Consider the following 25,934-nt stretch of genomic DNA (forward strand, 5'->3'; position numbering starts at 1 on the left):
GTAGAGGGCATACTAACTTTTACTACTGTGGTGGAGGTTGGCTTTCTGTCTACAATGGCTATGATAACATGCAATTCACAGTGGCTTACCTGCTTTCCTATTTTCTTGTTCATTATTAGAAATACAGCTGCAGTATGACTATTTAATTTTGTATTTATAACCCTGTACTCACCTGACCAGAAGTCCTGTTCTTTCTTCCACCAAACTTCACTAATTACCACTGTATCACACTTCAACCTATTCGTCCCCTTTACAAAATCTCTAACTTACCTATGTGATTAAGAGAGGTACCGTTCCACACACTAACCATAAAAGGGTAGTTTTGTTTTTCCTGATAACATCCTCAAGAGTAGTGTGCACTCACAGCCTGGGACTACTTTATTATCCACTACATGTTGGAACATGTTACATGTTCGTAGATGCACTCACTGTGGTCAGATATGACAAAGAATAAACAAATTTTCTTGATCTATAAATGGCAATAATCGAGAAGCAAATACAATTGCCTTTCATACTAGCAACATTGTACACATCGTGGAAAGTTACTCTATGCAAGACTCCTGAATATTTAGATCTTTAAATTGGTTATAAGTTTTTATGAAATATTGCATGGACAGAAGATAGCGCTGTAGAGAGTATATATTATCATCCACAATGTTCTGTATATCCTACCATGGAGTAAAAGATTAAATGATGGAATATTTAGTTTTATCTACAGAGCTTTGAATCGGATTAGGATTACCAACTAGGCCTAATCTAATTTATTGAATAATAAACGTGACAGTTTGATTGCTCTTATAAAGGCCACCTTTTCATTAAAAAAGAAGAGAGAGGGTCCTAGAATTGAGAAATCATTTTCATTTGCTCATTATTTGTATTACTCCACTGTGTTGCTGCCGCCACTACAAAGACGAGGTACGAGTGTACAGTCTGCATGTAGAAGAATGCATAACTGTTCTACAGCTGAGTTTTTTTATAGGAAAATCATGATCAATACTAACAAATTTACTAGCCTATCTATAACAGACACATTACTAAAATATTGCACTTTCACATCATTTTTATTTTATATTAATGGTGTGTGCCACTTTACACAGAAATGTGAGAAAAAGTCTCATCTTTTTAGCACATTACCAATCGCTACTGACTAGTACGGGAGAGAATAATTTGACAGACACTAAAGCATTCATCTGCTTTATTGTAAAAGACCTAGCAATAACATCTAGTCATCTACAAAAGGTTTGTACAAGGAAGGAAAATACGTACTGTCGATATTGATTACGTCCTATTTTCTTAAAGAACTCTCTGGACACTGAAGCTTCTCGGATGTCTCGGTACAAGACAGCTGTCAAATGTGCAGATAAAGGAATTTTCATCATACGAAGTTCTTTCTTCCTTCACATTTCTACATACAAAATAATGTTCGTAGTTCCTGCACGACACAATATGAGATTTCAGCCTAAACACGAATCTAAGACATTATAGTTAGAATAGCTAACATAGCTATGTATTTTCTCAGCCAGGATTACCGTACAAACTTCTTGCCACACACACACAAATTTGCACGCCAGAGCTCATTATCTCTATCGGCGACCACACAAAGATCGAGTTTTCCTACAAATAATAAGGTATACTGGGCTTTTCCTCAATTACACGTTAATTTATTTGCGATGCTTCCACTTTCTTACCACCTTGCATTCCAATTCCTCGTTACACCATTTGTATTTTGTATACGTATCTTTGCCAGTGATCGGCAGTCTTGTTAATGTCTACTAACCTCTTTGCCGAGGAGTATCTGCTGCTTGTAAGATAGTGAACAACTGTGTCGACGCCCAAGTGTGTTGAATTAGTAAGTATTTGGTATACTTGTTGGCGACTTTTTTTGCGCACGAAAACGTATACATTGCAGGAAAGCGAAGACCGGCGACTTGATTCAAGATCTGTCTGGTGACCGTGTGATTAGCAAGTGGTGTTTTGTTGTAACTAGGCATGTCAATGTTTTTGTCAGTAGTGTCGTGTGGACAAGTGTGTAGCCATTTTCTTTTCTCGGATAACGTTTTTGAGCAATTGGTTGTAAGATTTTGCTTGCTGCCGCTTGCAGAAGACAATTTCCGAAGCATCTGCTTTTCTGCTAATGCAAAGTAGCAACTCACAACACAGAGGAATGTGTGTCCCAACCGGAAGTAGAATGAAATATGTAGCGACCCACCTTCGACAGATAGCTACTCCTACGTTTAGGGATGAAGTCATAGTCCACAGTTAAGGTGGATGGTTTAATCTTAAACTTTTAGAAGCAGTTTCCCGATGTAAGATTGACGTGGAGAGTATTATATGGTATTAACTCTTGTTTAAGCGACGTGGGAACCATTGGTAAAATTTGGTTACTACTTTTGTTACCCAGTTTCAAAATCCTGCTTAGTTTTTATCGTATTTGTTTGTTAAACATTGGATATAAGTATTCTGTAGTATGTTGTACAACCTGTATCTTCCTGCTTTAAAAATAATAATTCAAAAGAAAATTTCATCCGAGTTTCTGAGCATAGTGACTCAGAAACTGCCTGAAACGTAATTGTACATGTAACTGAAATAAGTAATTATCCCTGCGGAAGCGTATGGTTTAAGCGTGTGTTTATTTGAGGATTGACTTCGTATTCGTTTGATGCGATTGTATTATTGAATTGACTCCCCACGCCCACATCCTCTCAAATGGCAAAAGTTCGTTTAATTGCATGTGATATCAGGAAACCCACCTGAATTTAGTTATCTAACAAATTTATTCGTAGTTGTATTAGAAGTAAAATGAAACGTAGTAGATGTTGGTTGACACAAGGAATGCGTAGAATGCTACATAGCAGAGCTCAAGAACATATCGATATTTGCTACCGTCGTAGCACAACAGAAAATGAGATACCCACCCACAGTTTCAGGAACAGCTTCGATATTGTGCTTTCTCCTACCAAGCACAACACTGACTTCACCTAAATTGAGCAGTTTTTCTTGTACATTTTATTCTATGACATTGTCAATTGGGAGATACGCTAACTGTTGTTTTAAAATGTGTGGATAAAAATCATACTTAAGTATCGTAAATTTCATTATTGATTATCGGTTTCAGTTCACTCACGAGCCATTTTCAGATCAATGGTCGTGTAAATTGACAACATTAAACAATCAAATATTGTTTCAGTGGCCATATAGCCACAGTGTTGGCTGACAGTTGTCTCACATACATTTCCTTGTTCGTGTTATGAATATTAGAAGTGATACATTATTTATATCCACTCATCGTCAAAGCAACTATCATTATTGTCAATTGTTTGTTCACATGGGTGGCAATATGGCAGGTTTTTTAGTTCAACTTTGCCTTATGAATACACTGTTGTGTAGTGATTGTCACACACTGAACAACATTTTAGATTGAAGATTGCTTGTCAGTGAGCCGAAATTGGTAATCAGTAAAGAAAATTTGCAATTTTGGTGTAGTATTTTTATCCACATATATCCCTTTGCATTTATTTTTCATGTACATTTATTCATTGATTAAATTTTATTTTTTGTGGGCACATCTATTTTGCTTTTGTTTAGTTCAATTTATTTTTTAATCAATAGCGGATTGAGAAAGTAACAAAAATTTATCTAAGTCGCAATATTAAGATGTGCAACAAAATTCATATACCTTAACATACTTGAGAAGTCTGACAAACTTGATGTGTTGTGGCAAACACGCCTCATCATTAAACAACTTGTGTGATCTCCATGGTTTGTATAGAATCGAAATACATCCATTTTTATGGCCCTTTGAACTAATTGGAATGGATGCGGGTACTGTTGTTAGGTACTGAGTCTAGCAGTTCTAGTTGCTGTGTAGCTAGGACGTTCTTTGAAGGAAGTTGTTTGTGTGTGGACATGGCATAAGGTGTTTGTATTGAATACCAATGAACTGAAGATAAGTGTGATTTCTTCTTTGGCTTTTTGTTTTCAATGTAGCTGATGAAGGATATGTTTTTGTCTTACAGTCTATATTGTGTAAAATATTTACAGAAACATAAGCAGTTTTTCTCGAGATACCATGGCAGCTGTATTTATAGAGTAAAGCTTGTTTGAAATTACCAAAAATTACAGAACCTTTCCCTACCCAAGCACAAGTAGACCATGATGTAGTTAAACAACACAAATGTGGATCTGTTTCAAATGTGCTTTAGTGGCATGGCTGTTCTGCAGCATCCTGTTCGTATTTTAGTGATAGGTCATGCCTTGGCTAGAAAACCTTTTAGAACTTTAAATGAGAATTTATTTATGGCAAATATTCCCTAATGTGTTGATTATTTTGCAGATGTCACAAATTAATTCTAATTAAATTCATCAGTATTTTGTTAGTTTTAAGCTATCATATTTTGTACTTGTGCAGATAGGTAATATGTAAATCATTCATTAGAGATGGAATTGTCCATGGGAAAACAGAGCTTACGTCATGTTGTTTGTCATTTTTTATGCTGTTAAATTTGGATGCTAGTCCATGGCTTGAACTTGAATCCTATGCCTGTATTGAGAATTCTTACTCGTGGAAATGCTCAACAACCTACAACTTCAGTTACAGACTACTTTGGTTCTTTAAGTGTATTGTTTTTTGGTTCCCATCCATCCCAATTTTTCTGGGACTGTCACTATTTCCTTTGGAGCCAGTAGTTTGTCTCAAGTTTATTCCTTGTGTAGCATGCTGTGTGTCTTATTTATTTTTAAACTAATCACCCTATCTCATGTGTTACTCCAGGAATTGTGTTGATGTAGCATCAAATAAGATAGGCCCTATTGATTTTCTCAATAGCTCATGACACATCCTGATAGCAGTGTGATAAGTTCAGTTTTAGTTGTCATAACAGTATTGTTTTCTTGTGGCTTTTTTTGTGTTGAATTTTAATAATTTATTCCAACAATTAAAGCTGTAATTTTAATTAATGATATGTTTTCTGTGGGTTAGTCATTGGAAAAGGAAGTGTGAATCGGACATTGAGTTGTTACTAGAATTTCTTCATTAAAAGACTTGGCGGGACCATTGACTTTATTGATTGTGATGTAAAATTTAGCATTGGGACACTGAATAGGGACATCGCATTTGAAGTTAAAGAAAGAAAAAGAAAGTTGCTAAAAAAAATTACAGACTCGAAAGACTATTTGTAATGTGAAAAACTACATTTACTTATCAGTCTGTTATCAACAGAGTTCAAAGTTGATGGATTATAACAGTGATATAATTAAAGTACCAGAACTTTTCATACTCTTGAATTAAAATTAAATTAGTCAGTCGTGTCTCAACACACGGAAATACGAAAGCGTCCGATCCCACCATCTGCTTTGACCCATGACGTCACAAATATGGCGGAAAGGACCATAAACCATAAATCCAATACGGCGCATATAAAATCGTTACATACACTTTATAAACATGAAAACACATCGAAAGACAAACACACACGTTCCACCAAAAGCCTAATGACACTAACGGGACAAGCACGGGAAATTGGGTGTTTTTGGGTGGGGACAAACTAAATATAAACAAATTTAGACACCCACCCCCATACAAAACGACGAAAAAAACCGACAACACAAAATTCCCGAAATTCAACTAAACACAATATCTGAATCGGGCACTTCCCTTGACCTATATAGCTCAACAGCAGCTCCTGATCCCATAAATTATGATCGAAAACTTACCCTGACCTATATTATAGCTCAACAGGTACTCCCAATCCCATAAATTGGGATCGAACACCTCCCTTGACCTATATAGCTCAACAGCAGCTCCCGATCCCATAAATTGGGATCGAACACTTCCCAAACAGCTGTAAAACTTTATCAGCTTCAACACGGTATTTCTCATCATTTCTCGCAGACACGCGCTATTAATTTTATCCTTCATATTCATTCCTGAACAAAAACAACAACCGATTAATTTACTCAAATTACTACAACGACCTACATCAAACAACACTAAATTACCTCCACACAAAACCACTAAATCGTTAACTCACTGAAACAAATTCCACTACAAACACAGCCAACTCTCGAACAATTCTGTATAATGAGCAAGACCACGCTGAGCCCATTACACCACACAAACGAAAGCCCTGAACATACCACCAGAGGGCACAACATCTACAAACACGCCACACTCACAAACCGATCTCCGCGCCGTCATGACGTCGCACACCACAACGCCCTTACGTCATGGGTCAAAGCCGACGGGTGGGATCAGACGCTTCTGTCGACCCCAACACACTTACAGATTCATTTCATTGTATTAAAGACTGGTTATTTGTTTCCAAATTGGTTCCTTTATTTGCATTTTTTTACCATCTAGTTAAAGATATCATTGTGTCTTAAAAGTTTACTTTTGAAGCAGAAAGTGCAGAATACGTTAATGCCCTTATTAGATTTTTCCTGAGCAATTAGTGTTGAGTAAAAAGGATGTAACAGTTTCAGCTGACAACACAAATTTCAATTACGGAAGTAAAACTCGTACTATGCACTAAGCTGTCCAGATAGATACTGCTTATCCATATACAGCTGATAATTGGGGAAAACTGTCAGTATTTCCATATTTCTACTGCACATTCTGTGTATTCAATGAAACAAATACAAGAGACTTTTTCAAAGTCATAATAAAACTATACGGCTCTCTTATCTGCTCTTGAGAATCGTTAAAATTTTTCTAACTTTTGAGTCTTATTCCTACCTCCCTTTGAAAACTGTTCTCTCATGCTGAAGAATGTATTTGAAAGTCCCTCCCTCTTATTCATCATTCTCCAGACGCTTACTCACCAGTTAGGTTTCTTCTTATCCACAAGTATTGTCTTTATTGAAAAAGATAATATAACTATAACTGAAGCCGTGAATGAAGTAAATGTATTGTTGAAAGATTTTTTTTGACATAACCACTGTACCTGGCAATGCCATCTGTTGGCTCTAGCTAGTGATGTGAAATCACTGGGCATTTGTAAACTGGGCCAAATGTGCCAGATAAATGTGTGAGCTATACATTTGTAATGAGTTCAATTCTTGAGATAGTACAGATTACAAAAAGAAAACACAACTAAAGTTTAAAAGTAAGTTTTGAAATAAAGTGTAATTTAGCTGTACCAGTCTGAGGCGTCTTGCCATGGTTCACACAGCTGCCCTCCCCCCCTTCCAAAGTGAAGTTTATATTAAGTAACCTGTAGGTAGTATTTTTACTTATACCATACTATTGAAAAAATAGTTTATCCATAATTATTTTAGTTAGGGATGAGCCTTGTGTAAATTCAGATTCCCTGAGTCCCTAGAATCAACTAGTGTAGGAATCAAACAATTGCAGCATCAGTTATTTTTTATGTTAGTGTTCTCATTTTGTCTTCGCATTCATTTTAGCATTTCATAATTAAACATATTACTTATGGTGACTCGTGCTACTTGTGTGAACGTGTGTGTGCAGTGATGCGAAATATGTAAATATTGTGTGTACCTACTTTTCTGTTAGCACTGTAACCACGTAACTATATTTCATTTTATCTGACAAAATTTGTGCTTTAATAAACGGCTCTCCAGTTGTGCAAACCATAGTTCTGACCTGTGCTGTCAGGAGGACGGTAGTCTTATCGTGATTTTTCCAATCGTCTCACTACTCAGGCTGGCCCGGTAACAGCTGTCGAAGTATTCATTTGTGTGTGAAAATAAACCTTACGCAGAAGTAAGATGCACGAGTGTTCCGACGCAACTCAGAATGTCAAAGCCGTTGAAGCAGTCCTAACATATTCGTGTCGTGCAGAGTCACCAAAAATGTGGTAATCTGCTCAAATATAAATTTATTCCACATAAATATTAATTACCAGGTCTCGTACTGTTTGTAACGCTAGTTACACTAGCCAGTAAGAAGTAATCAAACAAAAAGTAACGTCAAAGAATATGTAACAGTAAAGTAGACACACAGAATATTTATGTACTTCGCATCACAGTTCATTCGAGTAGCACGAGACACTAAATACCGATCTCCTTTTTGCTGTGAACAAATTCAGTGTATGCGACAGCATTGGCGCAGAGAGCAAATTTTTTTTCCCTCTGTAAGATGTCTGAGGCTGTATCCGACAGATCGTCATTTGCTTATTTCGAGAATGGAGAGTGTCCAGACTGTAAATTAATAATCATTACTACTGCTGTAGTTCTCTAATGCGCCACTTAGTCGATTATTTACCTCTCTCTACCCTTTACCCGTAAGTTGCTTCTTCAGCTCTGTTGTTCACATCGGTAGGTGTGCTCTAGGTTTGACCTCGCAAACATTAACGGCAGATTCCGCTGTTGCAGACGGCCGTAGGCTGCAGCACACGTGGATCACGATGCAGACAATAAAGTGCGTCGTGGTGGGCGACGGGGCCGTCGGTAAGACGTGCCTCCTCATCTCCTACACGACAAACAAGTTTCCGTCGGAGTACGTGCCAACGGTAAGTGCTGTTCCGTTGAAAGTTATTTTCGGACCCTGAAATCTAGTCCGGTACATTGCTGAGCTCCCGTAAGTGTAAAACGGGTCCGAACCGGCGATAACGCCGCTCCTTCCTTTGCGACCGTGACGGAACTGTGAAACTGGTGTCGTCGGAAGTTGTGTAGGTGCTGCAGTGGCGTAGTGTGTGTAGTGGAACATTCTCACAAGTAAAATGATACTGAGGTAGTTTTGACTGTACTTTCCAGGGAAAATTTTGTGAAATGAACTGTGGCACTCTTTCTAAATATGATCACAGCTATTTAGTTTCTGCAAATTCAGAATTCCTGCCATACTCATTTATAATAAAAGCACAAATGAGACCATTTTTATAATCCTCATTTATTTAATATTAAGTTCCTTCAAATAACTTAACGGGGGTTGGACGTCAAACAGGCCGACTTGGAGCAGCCAATAGTAAGTGAAAAAATGATGAAATTTCACATGTAAAAAAAAATTATTTTGTTATGTTTTTGAACTTCTGCTGCTACGAGTGTGAATCCTGAATCCTTGCTGGTCATGCTGACAAAGTTTTATGAATTTACTTGTAAAAGTATAGGCAGTGGAAATTAAAATGTCCTGTGGTGCCTCTCATGCTCCAAGTCGGCCCGTTTGACGTCCTACCCCCCTTAACAATTTAAAGTATATTATGTATTAATTTTCTTTATACATTACAAAACAACCATCAAATATTGTTCATTGAGACCAAACGTTAGGTACCTGTCCTATAAATGAAATTATCTTATGCCATTATTGGCTGGGAGTTGCCATTTGGGCTAGTTTGGCCGTCTAGTGCACTGCCTCCGAGTGAAAAAATTCTCAGACCTGGCGGCTGCGAATCGAACTCGGGGGACCTGTGACCTATAGGCAGCAATGCCACGTGGTAGACCACAAGCCTCGCACACACTAGGAATTACTCACTGTGAGAAGTGTAGTTCTCGGGTCTGTTTATCTGAGTAGGCTTTGAGGCTTACCACGAGTTGTACGTGCTTCTCCAGCAGTGAGATAAGCTAATGAATTGGTTAGCTGACACGTGGCACACACTTGATGTCGAGGCCACTGTGTAAGTGGTAGCAGCGAGAACTTCCTGTTGCTGCAATTACAGCATTTAATCTTCTATCGAGGCTTATCTTTAAGCTCGAATGCGTCAAAGATGGAATTTGTTCTGGCCTTTCTTGAGAGCATTGAACATTTACTTCTACTTGGCATAATTGAGTATGGTCCTGACGGTAGTGTGTACTGTCGTTATTTGTGTGACTGAAATGGTCCGGTCTGGACAGATCAGCCCGTGTTTTACCTGGCTGTAGTTTGCGATCCTCACACTGTGAGACACTGCTATTCTGATTACTTGAAATAGGTAAAATTCCACATTGCAGCCACCAGAAGGTGAGATTGCTACTGTCTGAAATGCTTTCATGAATACCTGCATTGATTTGCCCATTGACTGAAATGTTAGCCAGGGCCGAAATGGTGAAAAGTGGCCAGAACATGTTCCCACACTTGGATACTTCCCACCCATTCTGTACAACTGCAGAATCATCACTCTGCAAAACCTTCCAACAGACAGCAGCATTGCTGTTTGTAAGATCGTTTGTCAAGTTGGCAGCGTAAGTGTGGCAGAGATATTTGAAAGTCAGTACTATGACCTCACTAGGGTATTGTACTGTCAGTTAGCTAGCAAAAGTGTGACACTGGTAAAATTTAAAAATCTGTTTTTGCTTCATCACAACTGGGCACAGGTGGGGCAGGAAATCCGACTGAGGCATGAGGTGACACAATCTTTTCTTATAGACTGGATTCTTTCCTTCATTGAAGTTTGTTACTGCAGTGGTGCTTATCTCGAAGCCATACAAGACAATTATTGATAAAAATATACTCTCTCAATCCGAGGTCGTATCCAAATTTCCCTTTGCCCCCCCCCCCCCCCCCCCCCACCACCACCACCACCACCACCACCACCACCAAGCTTTTAACAGCTTAGGCAAAGACTGTAAATTTTTAGCTAACATTTGAGAATCAATATCAGTATAACTCAATGGCCCATTATGGTGAATTTTCCAGTTGCATGTTGCCTTTTGGACGTCTTCCAGAAGCCACTGAAATCTGATTTTGAAAATTTCATGTAACTATGGATGAAATTTAAAATGATGTAGTAGACTCATTAAGACATGTAATCTTATATTTAAGGTTTAAACACAGTAACTCAAAATATTAAAGTTACTAAATCTTGAGTCTTCATAACTCGTATTGTGCATACTACACACACACACACACACACACACACACTCTATATTCATCTAGTATTAGGGGAGAATGTCATTTTTGCTATTCGTGCAATGAAACATCAGCAGGTATGATGTTTTAATTTATTGGTTCCCTTGCAAATGACTCTGTTTGCGAAACAGTTGTGGAGGGTATTCGCATATATCACTGAATTTACGTGCCAGATAATATAGTTCAAGAAGTATGATGTTTTATACCTGGGAGTTTAATTCTTTAAAGAATCACAGGTGGAGGGTTTAGTATTGACTAATTTCGTTAAAGTGTACTGCACAGCTCTGTAGCAGTTTGATTTGTGCAAGATACCAGCTATATTGATAGTTTCTGGTTGTGATGAGGACAGTGGAGCAATAATCTATTCAGAGGCAGTTCTCATTTGTGGATAACTCCCAATCACATTAAATGCTGCTCATTCTGTTTTATTACTGATAATATTGTCCTCCCTTGCGGTAATGGCACAATAAATGAATTAGAATAGTTCACATTTCCACGTTTGGGGACAGATGGAAAGGTGCCGTGGATGCGTCACGTTAGCGACCCCTCACAGATGGCGATTGCAGGTCTGTCGGGGGGGGCACTTTAGCCGTTTCGCTTACAGGCTTTTTCTGAACTGTGTCACATTGGGTGGCATTCTGATTGAAATAGGTATTGGTGAGAAGTATATTTCAGGGCAAGGTTTTCGTGTAAGAGCTATGAGCTGTGCCTATTTGTGAATTTTGTGCAAGTAGGTGTACTGTAATTCTGGTACATTTACTTGTTTTATTTTAGAGAGTTGCTGTCGATAACTACCCATTTGAAAGGAACCGGCTTGTGAGTGGAGAGTAGTTAGGTACAGTGTGCATTACCTTTTAGTGAATATTATAGACAAGCTCTGCAGCGTCATATCAGTGCATGCTCCACTGCAGAGTGAAAATTTCATTCTGGAAACATACCCCAGGCTGTGTCTGACCCGTGTTTCTGCAACGTCCTTTCTCCCAGAAGTGCGAGTCCCGCTAGTATTACTGGAAGGACGCCGACGAAGTTTGAGAGGTAGGAGGTGAGCTGCTAGCAGAGTAAAACAGTGAGGATGGGTCGCGAGTTGTTATTGAGTAGCTCAATTGGCAGAGCGTTGGACCCAAAAGGCAAAGATCTCAATTTAGAGTCACAGTCCAGCACACAGTTTTCATGTCTTGAATTTACATGCTGGTTCACTTAATGTGGTGATGTCCCAGCTTTGTGTGACAGTGTTACAATGATGCAAAGTCAAACAATTGAAAATCCAAGCTGGAATAATGACAGTCTTATGAAAAGCACAGATTGCCCGTCACCGTACAGAGGAGATGTTGAGTTGCAGACAGGCACACCGAGAAGACTGTTAAATGTGTGAGGGCCTTCTTCTAAAGAGCGCACCCCCCCCCCCCCCCCCCACCCACACACACACACACACACACACACACACACACACACACACACACATATACACACATATTCACATTCACATTAGCACAACTCACCCACATGTGACTTCCGTGTCTCCCTACTTGTTGTGGCCTTGGTGGGCAAAGACCAAAGACAGTGTGTGTGTGTGTGTGTGTGTGTGTGTGTGTGTGTGTGTGTGTGTGTGTGTGTGTGTCTGCTTGAGAAACAGGCCTTCTGTTGGCCGAAAGCTCACGTGTTTAGCCTTCTTTTTGGTTTGCCAGTCTCCGACTCAACATCTCTGTATGGTGAGTAGCAATTTGTCCTTTCCATAATTTTGTTCTAGTCTTGCTAGAGATTAAAGATAAGAATGAGATTTGTTGTCTCATGGATTTAACATTTATGCTTGTTTTGGCTAGAATTTCCTACAAAGTAGTGCTATGTATGTATTATTTTTGTGCTTTTTCCAGGTGTTCGACAACTACGCAGTGACGGTGATGATCGGTGGTGAGCCTTACACGCTTGGCCTCTTTGATACTGCTGGTGAGTAGAAACTTCCAGAAGGCATTGTCATTGTTTCAACTGTGTTATTTCATATAAATTATCTGATCGGAAGTATCCGGACACCCCTGTGCGACGGGAATTGACACTCAGATGTTACGAAACGTGGACCCGTCAGTATAAAAGGAGGCAGAGAGTGTTGTGCTATCAGTAGAGAAGCGGTAACAGCAGAGTGGGTCAGTTAAGACTTTAAATGTGGACTAATCGTCGGTTGTCACCTGAGTTCCAAATCCGTAAGGTACATTTCGACCCTTTGAAAGTTGTCAAAGTCAGCTGTCTGTGATGTTATTGTAAAGTGAAAATTGAAGGAGTGGCTAGAGCTAAACGGAGACCAGGTAGACATTGTGTACTAACGAACAGGGGCCGTCGAGCATTGAAAAAAAAATTGCCTGAAATCGACGGAAGGAATTATTCGTGAGTTCCAATGTTCTACCGACAGTTCAGCTAGCACAGTAACCGTGTGGGGAGAGTTAAAAAAAATGAAGTTCAGCGTGGTCTAGCAGCTCCTCGTTAGCCACACATTTCTGTACTCAGTGTTAAGCCCCCAGAGGTGGATGACTGGAAATGAGTGAGGTGACAAGTCACATTGTACTATGTGGGAAATGGATGGAAGGTTGTGGGTTTGGCAAACACGTGGAGAATGTTAACCTGCCAATGTGGGTACTGGCGTCGTGGAAGTACAGAGGTGGTAGTTTTGTAGTATGGAGGTGTTTTTTGTGCTTAGGGTGTGGCCCCCTTAACACTAAATGCAGAAGGATGTGAACACATTTTGCAGCATTTTGTATTGTGTAAAGTAGAGGAGCAGTTTGTGAACAACAACAGGAACATTAACAACATTCCTAAGATGGGCTGTCCAGCCCGAAGTTCTGACCCAAATCCAATATAACACCTTCGGGACAAATTAGAACGTCGACTTTTTCTGGAGACGAGTGTCTGACGTCGTTGCTCACACTGGTTTCGGCCCTCGAGGAAGAACGGGCTGCCATCCCTCCGCAGACATTGAACCTCAGTGGAAGTGTTTCCGGCAGAGTTCGATCTTTTGTGAAGGTGCAGGGTGGAAACACACCACATTAATATCTAATGTGGGCCACCTGTTCTGTTAAAAACAGGGGGAGGGCACTTGCGAATATTGTGACCGACAAAATTCACGAGCATTCAGAAATTATTAGGTTCCTCGTCTACCCTCGTCCTTGCAGCGCGAGTCTCTTTCGTCCTGGGGTCTGAGTGTCCTGCTGTTCCTTCTTTATCTTCTCAGCCTGTCCTCTCCTTCCTGGGGGAGGAACGAGTACGCGATGCTACTAACTATTCATCCGTAGTACAATAATTTTTGAAAAATAAACTAAAAAACTATTTCTGAGGTATTCTGTTGCATCTGGAATGAATGTTTCAGTTGGAGCATAAATTTCTTGTCCGGACACACAGATCACGAAAATGTCAACATCTTTTTAAGTAGTGATGGCTGTGAAACTGCAATTTGGACTGCCTAGTGACACGAATATTGTGAACAACCCATGTTCCTTATAGGAAGAGATCAAAGAATGTACGATCGAGGAACCCGTTACTGTTCAGACAGAGGCAGTGAAATGAGTCGGTGTGTCATTTGTGTGAATGGAACAGAATTCGTGTGGCTGTACTGATGGTTTGACTGTAAAATACAAACTATTGTCAGGAAAAAGACATGGAAAACAGAAACATATAAAATGGAAAATTATTTCTCCTTCAGTTAACCAAAAGCAAGTGGTCCAAAACAGAATGCGTTTTAAGTATAATTTTGTAAATGAGGTGCCATTAATTGTGTAAATAAGTTTCCACAGTGGACTTTAGGTGTGATGTGGAGCATGTTTTGTAAATGCAGTAAATGGCAGTTTCCATGGCAGTTTCCATTAAAAATTGTGTGTTTTGGATTATTTGTGTTCTCAGTTATTTGTGCAATCTTCGGTCTGTGTTAACTTGGATAATCAGCAGGTTGCAGTACACTTGAGGTGACAAAAGTGATGGGATTGGGATATACACATGTATGGATGGTGGTGGTATCGCATACCGAAGCATAAAAGGCAGTGTGTTGGTGGAGCTGTCATTTGTACTTGGGTGATTCGTGTGAAATAGTTTCTGACATGATTATGGCTGCAATTGTCAGTTTCCCACTGGAAAAGATATGAGAGTCCTGATTTAAGTTCTTATCAGTATGTACACCTGGAAATTTTCTCTCTTTCGTATTTACTTCCTGCCTTTTACTACCAACTATTATTAATTTTAGTGAAAGTTTCTTTTGGCATTTGTTCTGTCAAAGCATCTCCACTGGACTGTGGTACCTGTGCGTTTGCAAAAGAGATTTACGTATAACAAAAGCAGTACCAGGCAAATAGCTAATTACTCTAAAGATGACATATTATGTTGTAGACGGGCACAATTAAGACACTTACACATAAGCCTTCAGCCACAGCCTTTGTCAGAAGAAGAAACACAGACCATTCATTCACACAAGTTTCTCTTTGTTTTCCTGACGAAGGCTGTGGCCAAAAGCTTACGTGTAAGTGTGTGTTAATTGTGCCTGTCTGCAACTTAATGTGTCATGTTTATGGTAAGTAGCAATCTATCTTTTCCTATGTTGTTGATATTCCAACCTGGAGTTTCCATTAACAGTAACAGTTGCTATTATGAACACTGTGATGTTCCATTTTTGTGTGTGGCAGTTTAAGAACTGACTTAAACATTAAAAATAATCAAAGAGTAAATAAATTATTTCCTCCATTCACATACTGCAACAATATTATGTATGTACAATTGCAAATTTTTTATTCAAAGACAAAAGTAGACTGCTGTCCATGTGCATTTAGACTTCAGAGGGTAAGTTCCACAAGTTGTCTCGTGCTAAGACCATTACGCAAAAAGAGGGGCACATTGTCAGAACAGAGTATATGTTTTGTAGAAAGTTCTGCTGCAGTACAGATAACAGGCACATCACAGTGTGGGAGTAAAATGGTGTGGCAACTGGAAATGTCCTCCAAAAGTCGAAATGTGCAGGATGTTACCATTCTTTGGGACGTAACATCTAAATTCAATATAGATCCACCTTGAAATTCTGGCTACTCACTAACTGTATGCAACATTGTGTTCGCCCTTAGAAAAATGGTGCTGACAGTATGACAGAGACCACACAGATGTCGGTGGCAGTGGTCAGGGAATCTTGATCTTGTGCTGTGTGATTTCCAGCTATCTGGGGGGCTTAAAGAATATATCACGGGGAAGAGATTTTTCCAATGGTGACAATGTTCACGTAGTAGTTCTCAAATTGCTCCATCACCGAGGAGCAGATTTCTATTGTTGAGGAATTGAATGACTGGTAGAATGTTTAGGCTGTTGTTTACAAAGACTTGGTGAATATGTGGAAATGCGGTGTGTTGTATCTGCTGCACAGTGCCGGAGTAATAGACAGCTGTGATACTACTGTACCCTATGATCGGTGACAGTAAGGCCACTCCCCTTTGACAAAGTTATTTACTAATGGTGTACCCTGTACATATAAAACAGTATTAGGCTGTCCCAGTACACTTTTTTCTATTTGAATAACATATTAAACCATGTAAAATCCAGGATGGAATGTAACAATATTGTGAAAAGGAAAGTTGCTACTCACCATATAGCAAATATTCTGAATCACAGATAGACACAACAAAAAGACTTTTGGCTAGTAGGGCCTTTGTCAACAACACACACACACACACACAGCTTTCAGCCAAGAAGGTCTGTATCGAAAATAGAAATAAAAGTTGATGTAAATTTAAATATCGTTTGAAAAAAGACGGTTGTAAGAAATCATATGTTGTATGTGGTTAACTTCTGAGAGTCAGTGATTTATTTCTACATATTAAATCACATTATATTGATACTCACATGTATATGTGCATCAGGTTCCATAATACATCAAGGATGGAATACTAAATTAAGTTGAAAATCAAAGAATAACACAAAACACACAATTTTACATGTCACAGAATATTTATGCACACAACCGCTGTGCTGTGGTGTGGTGCTCTACATGAATCCCTCTCCCCAGTGCCAGCAGTATCTGAGGTTGCATTGGACACAATGTCCAGCATGCTTTGTCATTGTATTCTGGAAACCAGGTATTCTGTTATCCAATTTGATGGTACCAGCTTTTTATGGGGGAGCTATACTGGGCGTCACGTTCTTTGATACCGCACCTGTCAGTTGTCGTATCTCATCGGCATCCTGGCGGAAGTGTAATTGCAGTACTGCATCTTTATCTTTGGCAGAGAGCAGGCCTGGCCGTCTTCATCGCATCTCGCGTATCGTAGAAGGCAGATTTGAGTCTTCCAATGGATACGGTGGTAGGCACATCTCTGATGTCTATCTTGAAAGTGTTGTCACATCTACCGAGCACTTCGTACGGCCCGCCGTACGGCAGCTGCAGCGGCTTCCACGTCGTGTCATTCCGTATGAATACACGGTTGCAGCTGGAGAGGTCTTCGAATATGAACAGGAATCTTCCACTTTGCTCTGTAGATGTCACTGGCTGCAGCTGTCGAATGTCTACAAAAGAGATTGCCCACAAAGCACTTGTGCAACACATCCTAGAATATTGCTCAAGTGCGGGAGACCTGTACCAGACAGGACTAACAGGTGATATTAAACATATACAGAAAAGGGCAGCATGAATGATTACAGGTTTATTTAATCCTCGGGAGAGTGCCCCAAAGATACCGAAGGAACTGAAATGGGAGATTCTTGAAGACAGGCATAAACTATCCCGAGAATGTCTATTAACAAAGCTTCAAGAACAGGCTTTAAATGGTTACTCTGGGGATATACTAAAACTTCTTATATATCACTCGCACAGGGATTGTGAGGATAAGTTAGGATAATTACTGCACGCAGAGAGGCATTCTGTCAATCATTCTTCCCTCGCTCAATGTGTGAATGGAACTGGAAGAAAACCTAATAACTGGTACATTCTGCCATCCGTCTCACGGTTGTTTGCAGAGTACGGATGTGGATGGAGATGTGCATTTGTAATTTGGTGAATAACTCTCACGCATCTGCTGCGTTATCTGTCACAATGTGTATGAACTCCCCTGATAGGCACAGTGTTTGTCTGTACACTAATACAGCTGCTGTAGCCTTCAGGTCGTTCTTAAATGATGTACGGAGGTCGAGGAGCACAGTGGGTAAAGTCTCCATTCAAATTTGTGTGGCATGACACCAAAGGCCTGACTCGAGTTGACGATGCGGATGTTCTACTGTTCTGCCTACTGTTGTACGATAAGCAGTAGTACGGACGCACTCGGTGCCTGCTAAACCGGCCGATGCTTCGAATAGGTAACTGTCTGGCAAACTTGCATTCGACGTGTCGGAACGGTCACAGTTGTTAGAATCTGCTTACATTGTATCAGACTGAGCACTGCACAGAGAGCCTGAAGTAACTCCAGGAAAACAGGTGCTTCACATCAGAACTTGATGGGCTCGAGTGGCAGGTTACGGAACCTCAGACACTCCCCGGCTCCACGAGATAATGTTTACGGGTTCATACGAGTTGTCACATCAGGAGACGAGGTATACGGCTTCGGATTGGGCACCATCATCTCTCTATTCGAGGTACGTACCTCCGGCCGTAATCAGTTAGAGAAGACATTCAGAAGCTCGTATCGGCCACCGTATCGTGGCTCTCGATTCGGAGACCTGGATGAGCAACCTTTCCGGGTTTGCAGATTCTGTAATATGTGAAGCGTGAAATAACATCCTGAGTTGAAAATCAAAAAACAACACAACACACAGTATTGTACATGACACAGTATATCTGAGCATGCTGTCACTGTGCTTGTCATCGTGGAGTGATGCTCTACGTGTACGTAGCTGCGCCACATTCTTCAGATCACCAGTTTAAAAAAAATGTAAATTACATTCCATTGTCATTTCTCATCAATGTAATATTCTTGGGAAATCAGTGTGCCACGAATGGCATAATTAACAACAGCAGAATGGTACATCTCCGTAGAACAAACGTTAGCAGTCGCAGAATAGATTTGTTGACAGTAGTTTCTCGTGTCGAGCTGTCTTGTTCAGGTTCCTCTTCCTTCTCCTTCTCCTCCCCATCATCCAGCATTACTCTCTGTGTGCCAGTCGGTCGCTCACTGATGAGTTGTGGGCACGAGCGAGCTCGCACGAGTAGTTCGGTAACGAGCCTGCTGCAAACTGTAGACTACTAGCTTTCCAGTAATGTCTATTAATTCTAGTGAGTTATGTGAACAAAATCTTAATGGATTGACCACTACATCGAGATCCTTGGATAATTAAATCTTATGCTTATTTCAATAGTGGGTTTTGATGTTAAGAGAGACTATGCACGCATCACTGACTAGGTGAAAAAATTCCATTAATAATGTAGTATTTGTTTATTTTTGATCATCATATCTTAATTATACACAAGTTGCTAAGCTTGAAATAATAACCTACCAATTATTTATGTACTTTTATTCACGAAACATGCTTTGCAAAACCTCTCCAGTTTCTCAGTTACTAATGCCAATAGGTATAGTTTATGACTAATCCAGCAATGTATTTGTAGGCTTTGACTTGACTATTGTATTTGTCTCTTGTTAACTTACATAAATTCTTATTCTCTTTCTTTTATAAGATAAAACTGTTAGTCATTATACCTATGCTGACAGTATAACAACTCCATGTTATTAATTGAAGGTGCAAAACTTCTAATAAAATTCTCATCCTAATCCTTCTTAATCAAAGATATCTGTGACACCTTTGCCAAAATCTAATATTTGATAACAGCTGCTATACTTTCTTCAATAAAATATTGTTTCTTTAGCATGTTTTTTTTCAGTTTCTATTATTCTTTATTTTTGTTTATCTTTCAAATAATAAAGATATTTCTGTTCTCCTGTTGGGGTCTTTAATCCATTTCAGTGGAAAATTATATTTATTTCCTATCAGTAATTTGTAGATCTTTATTTCATCTGCATGACGATGATACAAGTGAACAGGTGCTATCAAAAGTTAACCCGTGAGAAATAGTGGTAATTAATAAAAAAAGAAATGAAACGAAAAGCCTACACACCAGTAACTTTTTGGGCCTTAACTAAAATAATGCAAAAAAGATTTTAGCCTCTACGGTGTTGGCTCTACGCAAACCCACGATTGTGCCCCGCTTATTAAAGCCATTCGTCACGTATAGCTGAAAGTAGTAGTACCTTCATCTTGTATTTACTCAAATGATTGCAGTTGGGTACTGTTTTTGTCTATTATTGGGAAATACTCGACAATTAATGAGCAGCTTCCACCGTACGGCCACAACTTCAGAATATCGCTATCACAAATACTAGTGACTGTTTGTAAATTAATTAAATCCGAGTCCTCTGTTCAACAAGAATTCTAAATCCACATATCCCCATTACAGCTGTTACTTCAATGTGTGCCAGTTTGGTCAACAAAATTGCAATACTCACGCTGCAGTGTGCTGACCACCTAATAGCATGTATAACAGTACTATAAAAATATATATATTGCTACTCACCATAGGCACAACAAAAGATGCCTGTGTCCTACTGAACATCTGTTCACTGTACAGTGAGCAACAACCTATTCTTTTTGTAATATTGTCATTATTCCATCCTGGATTTTCCATTGTTTAATTACACACATCTCAAACGCCCAAATTCCTTGGCTCACAAACAGGATATTAGTTAATATGCATGGAACCAGTCAGTATGATGACTGATTGTAGAGTAAGCCAAGTGCCAGGTATCAGTGTCTGTTCCAGGTACACCACTTACTACATCATACTAAACTACCAATCAGTTCTTAAAGCCTGTGAGACCTACAGCTGCCTACAGGGATTTTCTGTCATTGATCGGAACTTAATAACAGTGACCAGAATTCAGTGCACCGTGGAACCACCACTGGTAGTCAGTGTTAACCTTAGACATACCGATGTCTCCTTAAATACTTACCCAGAAACTAATACTCTGAATAGCCCCAACCGAACAGATAACAGTGACCATTGGCACGACAGCTCACTAGTTAGTCTCATCTGCTGTAACTCCATTACTCTGTAAAAGATCTGGCATGTTCAAGGTCTGGTACACCACTGACTGTTTGCCCATGTATAAAACTATCTAGGAACCATTCGTGAAACAAACGTACAATGCTGTTATTAGAATGAGATTTTCACTCTGCAGCAAAGTGTGCACTGATACGAAACTTCTGGCAGATGAAAACTATGTGCCAGACCGAGACTTGAACTCGGGACCTTTGCCTTTTGTGGGCAAGTGCTCTGCCAACTGCTGTTATTACTTTTACTATTAATTCATTATATTCTGCAGCTTTTTGGTACTGGTTGCGTGACCAGCTCCAGCGGATGTATGATCTTCACCATGGATTGCTACTGCTGGTGGAGAGTGCAACTTTGCCATCTTTGGTCCCTCACTACTACTGGCGGCTAGTGCCACAGCACCGGTATAACCTTCTTCTTCTTCTTCTTCTTCTTCTTTTTCTTTTCTTATGAACACACAAGAAAAACCTTATGCTAACATACTTTCAATTCTCCACCTTATCTCACTGCTGTTAGTACAAGAAATTAAGATGATGTAACGTCTGTGACGACACTTAAAACTTTTACGTTACTTTTGGACCCGTCACACTGTGTCACTTTGAAGTGTAGTGTAGTGTAACGTACTGTCTGAAGTTCTCTTGCTTTTGTGGCACAAGCATTTTTGTTAAGATGTATTTCCCTTGTTGATTTCCTGGATTCCATCATCAAAGCTTTGATTACTTCTTTACTATCAAAACATGTTATGTCCTGTAAATAACATTTCAAAGGTAAACTTTCTGCACCAGTTATAATTTGACATTAAATATATTTTCTCGTCCTTTAAATACGTCGGTAACTCCTACCGACTAGAATTCCTCTCGCTATGTCGCCGAGCCTTCAGTCTCTCGATGAAGACGCACATCGTCACTCGGTGTAGTTCTCTCCGTGTATAATAAAATAAAATGAAAAGACAATATCTGAATATTTATATTAGACATATTTTTATGTTATTCTCTTCATAATGTGTAAATTACTGTTGTTGCTAGTATCGTTCGTTAGTAAGAAGACATTGGAATTTGCCTTATCCCCTGGAGTATCATTACGGTCAGTATATATGTTGTGTATGTAATTTAAGGAAATTTGAAGCCTTATCTTTCTTTAATAACATTGAATAATGTTCAGACTTCAAGAAGAATATAATAATTCCAATACCAAAGAAAGCAGGTGTTGACAGATGTGAAAATTACCGAACTATCAGTTTAATAAGTCACAGCTGCAAAATACTAACGCGAATTCTTTACAGACGAATGGAAAAACTGGTAGAAGCCGACCTCGGGGAGGATCAGTGTGGATTCCGCAGAAATGTTGGAACATGTGGGGCAATACTGACGCTAAGACTTATTTTAGAAAATAGATTAAGGAAAGGCAAACCTACATTTCTAGCATTTGTAGACTTAGAGAAAGCTTTCGACAATATTGACTGGAATACTCTCTTTCAAATTCTAAAGGTGGCAGGGGTAAAATACTGGGAGCAGAAGGCTATTTACAATTTGTACAGAAACCAGATGGCAGTTATAAGAGTCGAGGGACACGAAAGGGAAGCAGTGGTTGGGAAGGGAGTGAGACAGGGTTATAGCCTCTCCCCAATGTTATTCAGTCTGTATATTGAGCAAGCAATAAAGGAAACAAAAGAAAAATTTGGAGAAGAAATAAAAACTTTCAGGTTCGCTGATGACATTGTAATTGTGTCAGAGACAGCAAAGGACCTGGAAGAGCAGTTGAATGAAATGGACAGTGTCTCGAAAGGAGAGTATGAGATGAACATCAACAAAAGCAAAACAAGGATAATGGAATGTAGTCAAATTAAGTCGGGTGATGCTGCAGGAATTAGATTAGGAAATGAGACACTTAAAGTGGTAAAGGAGTTTTTGCTATTTGGGGAGCAAAATAACTGATGTTGGTCGAAGTAGAGAGGATATAAAATGTAGACTGGCAATGGTGAGGAAAGCGTTTCTGAAGAAGAAAAATTTGTTAACATCGAGTACAGATTTAAGTGTCAGGAAGTCGTTTCTGAAAGTATTTGTATAGAGCGTAGCCATGTATGGAAGTGAAACGTGGACGATAAATAGCTTGGACAGGAAGAGAATAGAAGCTTTTGAAATGTGGTGCTACAGAAGAATGCTGAAGATTAGATGGGTAGATCACATAGCTAATGAGGAGGTATTGAATAGAATTGGGGAGAAGAGGATTTTGTGGCACAACTTGACAAGAAGAAGGGATCGGTTGTTAGGACATGTTCTGAGGCATCAAGGGATCACAAATTTAGCATTGGAGGGCAGCGTGGAGGGTAAAAATCGTAGAGGGAGACCAAGAGATGAATACACTAAGCAGATTCAGAAGGATGTAGGTTGCAGTAGGTACTGGGAGATTGAGAAACTTTCACAGGATAGAGTAGCATGGAGAGCTGCATCAAACCAGTCTCAGGACTGAAGACCACAACAACAACAGTGTGTAAATTACTGTTGTTGCTAGTATCATTCGTTAGTAAGAAGATGTTGGAATTTGCCTTATGCCCTGGAGTGTCATTACGGTCACTATATATGTTGTGTATGTAATTTAAGGAAATTTGAAGCCTTATCTTTCTTTAATAACATTGAGTAATTAAAAGAAGAAAGTTAGGAAGTAGGTAGCTAGTGATGGGGGGGGGGGGGGGGGGGGGTGATGGGAAATTGGTGGCTGGAGGGGCTAGAGTGACGGAGCACAGGGGAAGCACAGAAAGGAGCCACTCAGAGGAGGGTGGCTGCAGATGTGTGTGGCAGAAGATCAGACTTAAGCAAGTGTGCATGTGACCATGTGTTGGGGGAAGGGGAGTAAGTAATGGTGTGTTATGGTGCGGTGTACCCATGATCTGTGCACATTATTCTTCTACTTAAAGTCCACTCTCTGGTTGCTACTAAAATTAGCTGCATTCGGCTTCTCCAGGGTTACGTACTGGGTGTGGCAGTGGCAGAAACTGTAGTTTACTGTTGAGCACGTTTCGTATTTCAGTATGTCTGTGCGTGCAGTCCATTGTGTAAGAGAACGTGTTTGTATGTCTGGATGGAGTATTCATAAGATCAAAATATTAACTATCGTAAGCAGAAGAGTCCGTAGTTGCTTGTACAATCTTTACATTGGTGGAATAACAAAAATTGTTGTAACATGTCCCTGCAACTTTGTAAGCTGTAGGTATAATTTACAAATAGTGCAGCTGAAGAAGGAAGTGGTCCATTTGCTCTAATACTGCAGTTATTTGTAATATGTTTTCTTGTGATTACATTTCTGGGAAAGTTTTCTTGGGACTTATGCATCTAGAAAACTATAAATAGATATTTTTCGTACTTTCTCACATTGGACAAAAAGTAAGGAGCTCTCCAACCATATAGACACTTGTCTCGATTGCTAAAATAACTTTATTTATCGTGATGAGATGCATTTTGGCATAATGTGTATGTGCTGTGCACTGTGTCAGAGGGATTCTCTCAAAGTGCATCTTGTGATTATAAAATTATTTTTGCCACTGCCGAGAATGCTTGTGGCTACGATTGATTGCAATGAGGTAATTGTCTTTGCAGGTCAGGAGGACTACGATAGGCTGAGACCACTGAGCTATCCGCAGACGGATGTTTTCCTCGTATGTTTCTCGGTAGTCTCTCCGTCTTCGTTTGAAAATGTGAAGGAGAAGGTACGTATTAGTTAATCGGTGTACGAGCTTTTTTAAGCTTATGTTTGCTATTGTTTTGGTACCTTTTGTGACTGCACCTGTTAAATATGGAGGGAAAATGTGTTGAAACTAGTTATCTGTTTTTGACTTATGTTTAAGTAAATTGACTTATCGTACTTCGTGTGGGCGGTTGAGGTGGAAAAGATTGTAAATCAGGTGGTGACAGGCAAACAGTTCTGAAGGGAACACAATATAAAAATGTACACTATTTTCGGTTGTTTTGGGGGTACCGTTTTTGAAACTGAGGAAATTTGCCTCTGCAGACACAGCATGTGCGTGTCACTCGTTCAGAAAAGCACTCGTAGCTCGCGTTACGACGTGGAGCGGTGCGTCCTATCCTTTCGGCTTGTCTCTGACAGAAAGGTCACTGGAATTTATGAACACAGTTTGTATACTGGGCGGTGACCGTGTTGGAGTACACTGAAGCAGTGTGTAGAGCATCTTCATTTGAGAATACCAGCCAGTGTGCGAAACAAAGTTTAATGGTCGTGTTTACGATCTGTGGCCCACCGGGTGACAGTGATTGCCTTCTCTGTGAACATTAATTATTCGAACGGGAGTGACCAGACACACGGTGTTTTCCGTGTCACGTGTGGCAGTGGCTCGTGTGTTACTCGCCGTGTTGTGACTCGTTGCAGTATGCAGTGCCGAGTGGCGGAAATGTGTGAAAATGGTTAACTGTGGCTGAACAGATCCACTTTGCTTACAAATTGTAGTCTACCTGTGGTAAAATTGACAAGTCACTGCTGTTGCTGGTGAAATTTGCACTGCTGGGTTAATGTGGACTGTACAGTCCTGATCAAAAGCCCGTTACTCTCCACTGTCAGCATTGCTCAACAGCGAGATGTAACACTCGTAGTCCCATTCCTAAGGTATTGCACCTTTTACATCGATCAAAAAGTTAGGTTTCCTTCCATTTAGCATTTGTTCAAAATGTTTGCCATACTATTTCGATAAATTTACATTATTTGGTTTTCCTCTTGCTGTCTTCCTACTCCTGTGTGTTATTTTGCCTTTTTTATGTTTTTTGTCGTTCCTCAGTTGCTCGTACTTTATCAGAGATGTTTGCTTGATGTCGCCGTGCAATAACTACTCACAGGTCAGCAGGTGGCAGCAGTAGCAATTGAACGTATATATAGTGTGTATGGGGTTGTGGAAAACCGTGCAGTCATCGTATTGTGGAAATGGAGCTATTCGTCTGACATCAGATAGGGCACGATCGTTTCCAAAACAGCTAAATTTGTAAACTGCTGTCGTGTCACTGTGGCAAAATTTGCTATTTGAAAGTGCCGAGGCAGCTGCGGTGCACTACGGTTCGTAGATGACGGGGTGAACGGTGGCTGCGGAGATGTACGCGGGTGAAT

The 25,934-nt window shown here is 39.8% G+C and overlaps 1 protein-coding gene across 2 annotated transcripts in view; it reads left to right on the forward strand.

The window, feature by feature from the left end:
• The first annotated feature begins 1,772 nt into the window (after positions 1–1,772).
• LOC126427355 (cdc42 homolog) overlaps positions 1,773–25,934 on the forward strand; it is a 52,775-nt gene continuing 28,613 nt past the window's right edge. The window contains exons 1-4 of one of the 2 annotated variants that reach the window (XM_050089689.1): positions 1,773–1,849; positions 8,335–8,471; positions 12,652–12,724; positions 24,422–24,531. In XM_050089689.1, the coding sequence (XP_049945646.1) occupies positions 8,367–8,471; positions 12,652–12,724; positions 24,422–24,531 (288 nt within the window). In that variant the 5' untranslated portion in view covers positions 1,773–1,849; positions 8,335–8,366. Of the gene's footprint in view, positions 1,850–2,058; positions 2,371–8,334; positions 8,472–12,651; positions 12,725–24,421; positions 24,532–25,934 lie in introns of those variants that run through there. The other variant, XM_050089688.1, reaches the window with a different exon arrangement.

The sequence above is a fragment of the Schistocerca serialis genome, chromosome 11 (genome assembly GCF_023864345.2).
Source record: "Schistocerca serialis cubense isolate TAMUIC-IGC-003099 chromosome 11, iqSchSeri2.2, whole genome shotgun sequence".
In the NCBI taxonomy this organism is placed as follows: domain Eukaryota; kingdom Metazoa; phylum Arthropoda; class Insecta; order Orthoptera; family Acrididae; genus Schistocerca; species Schistocerca serialis.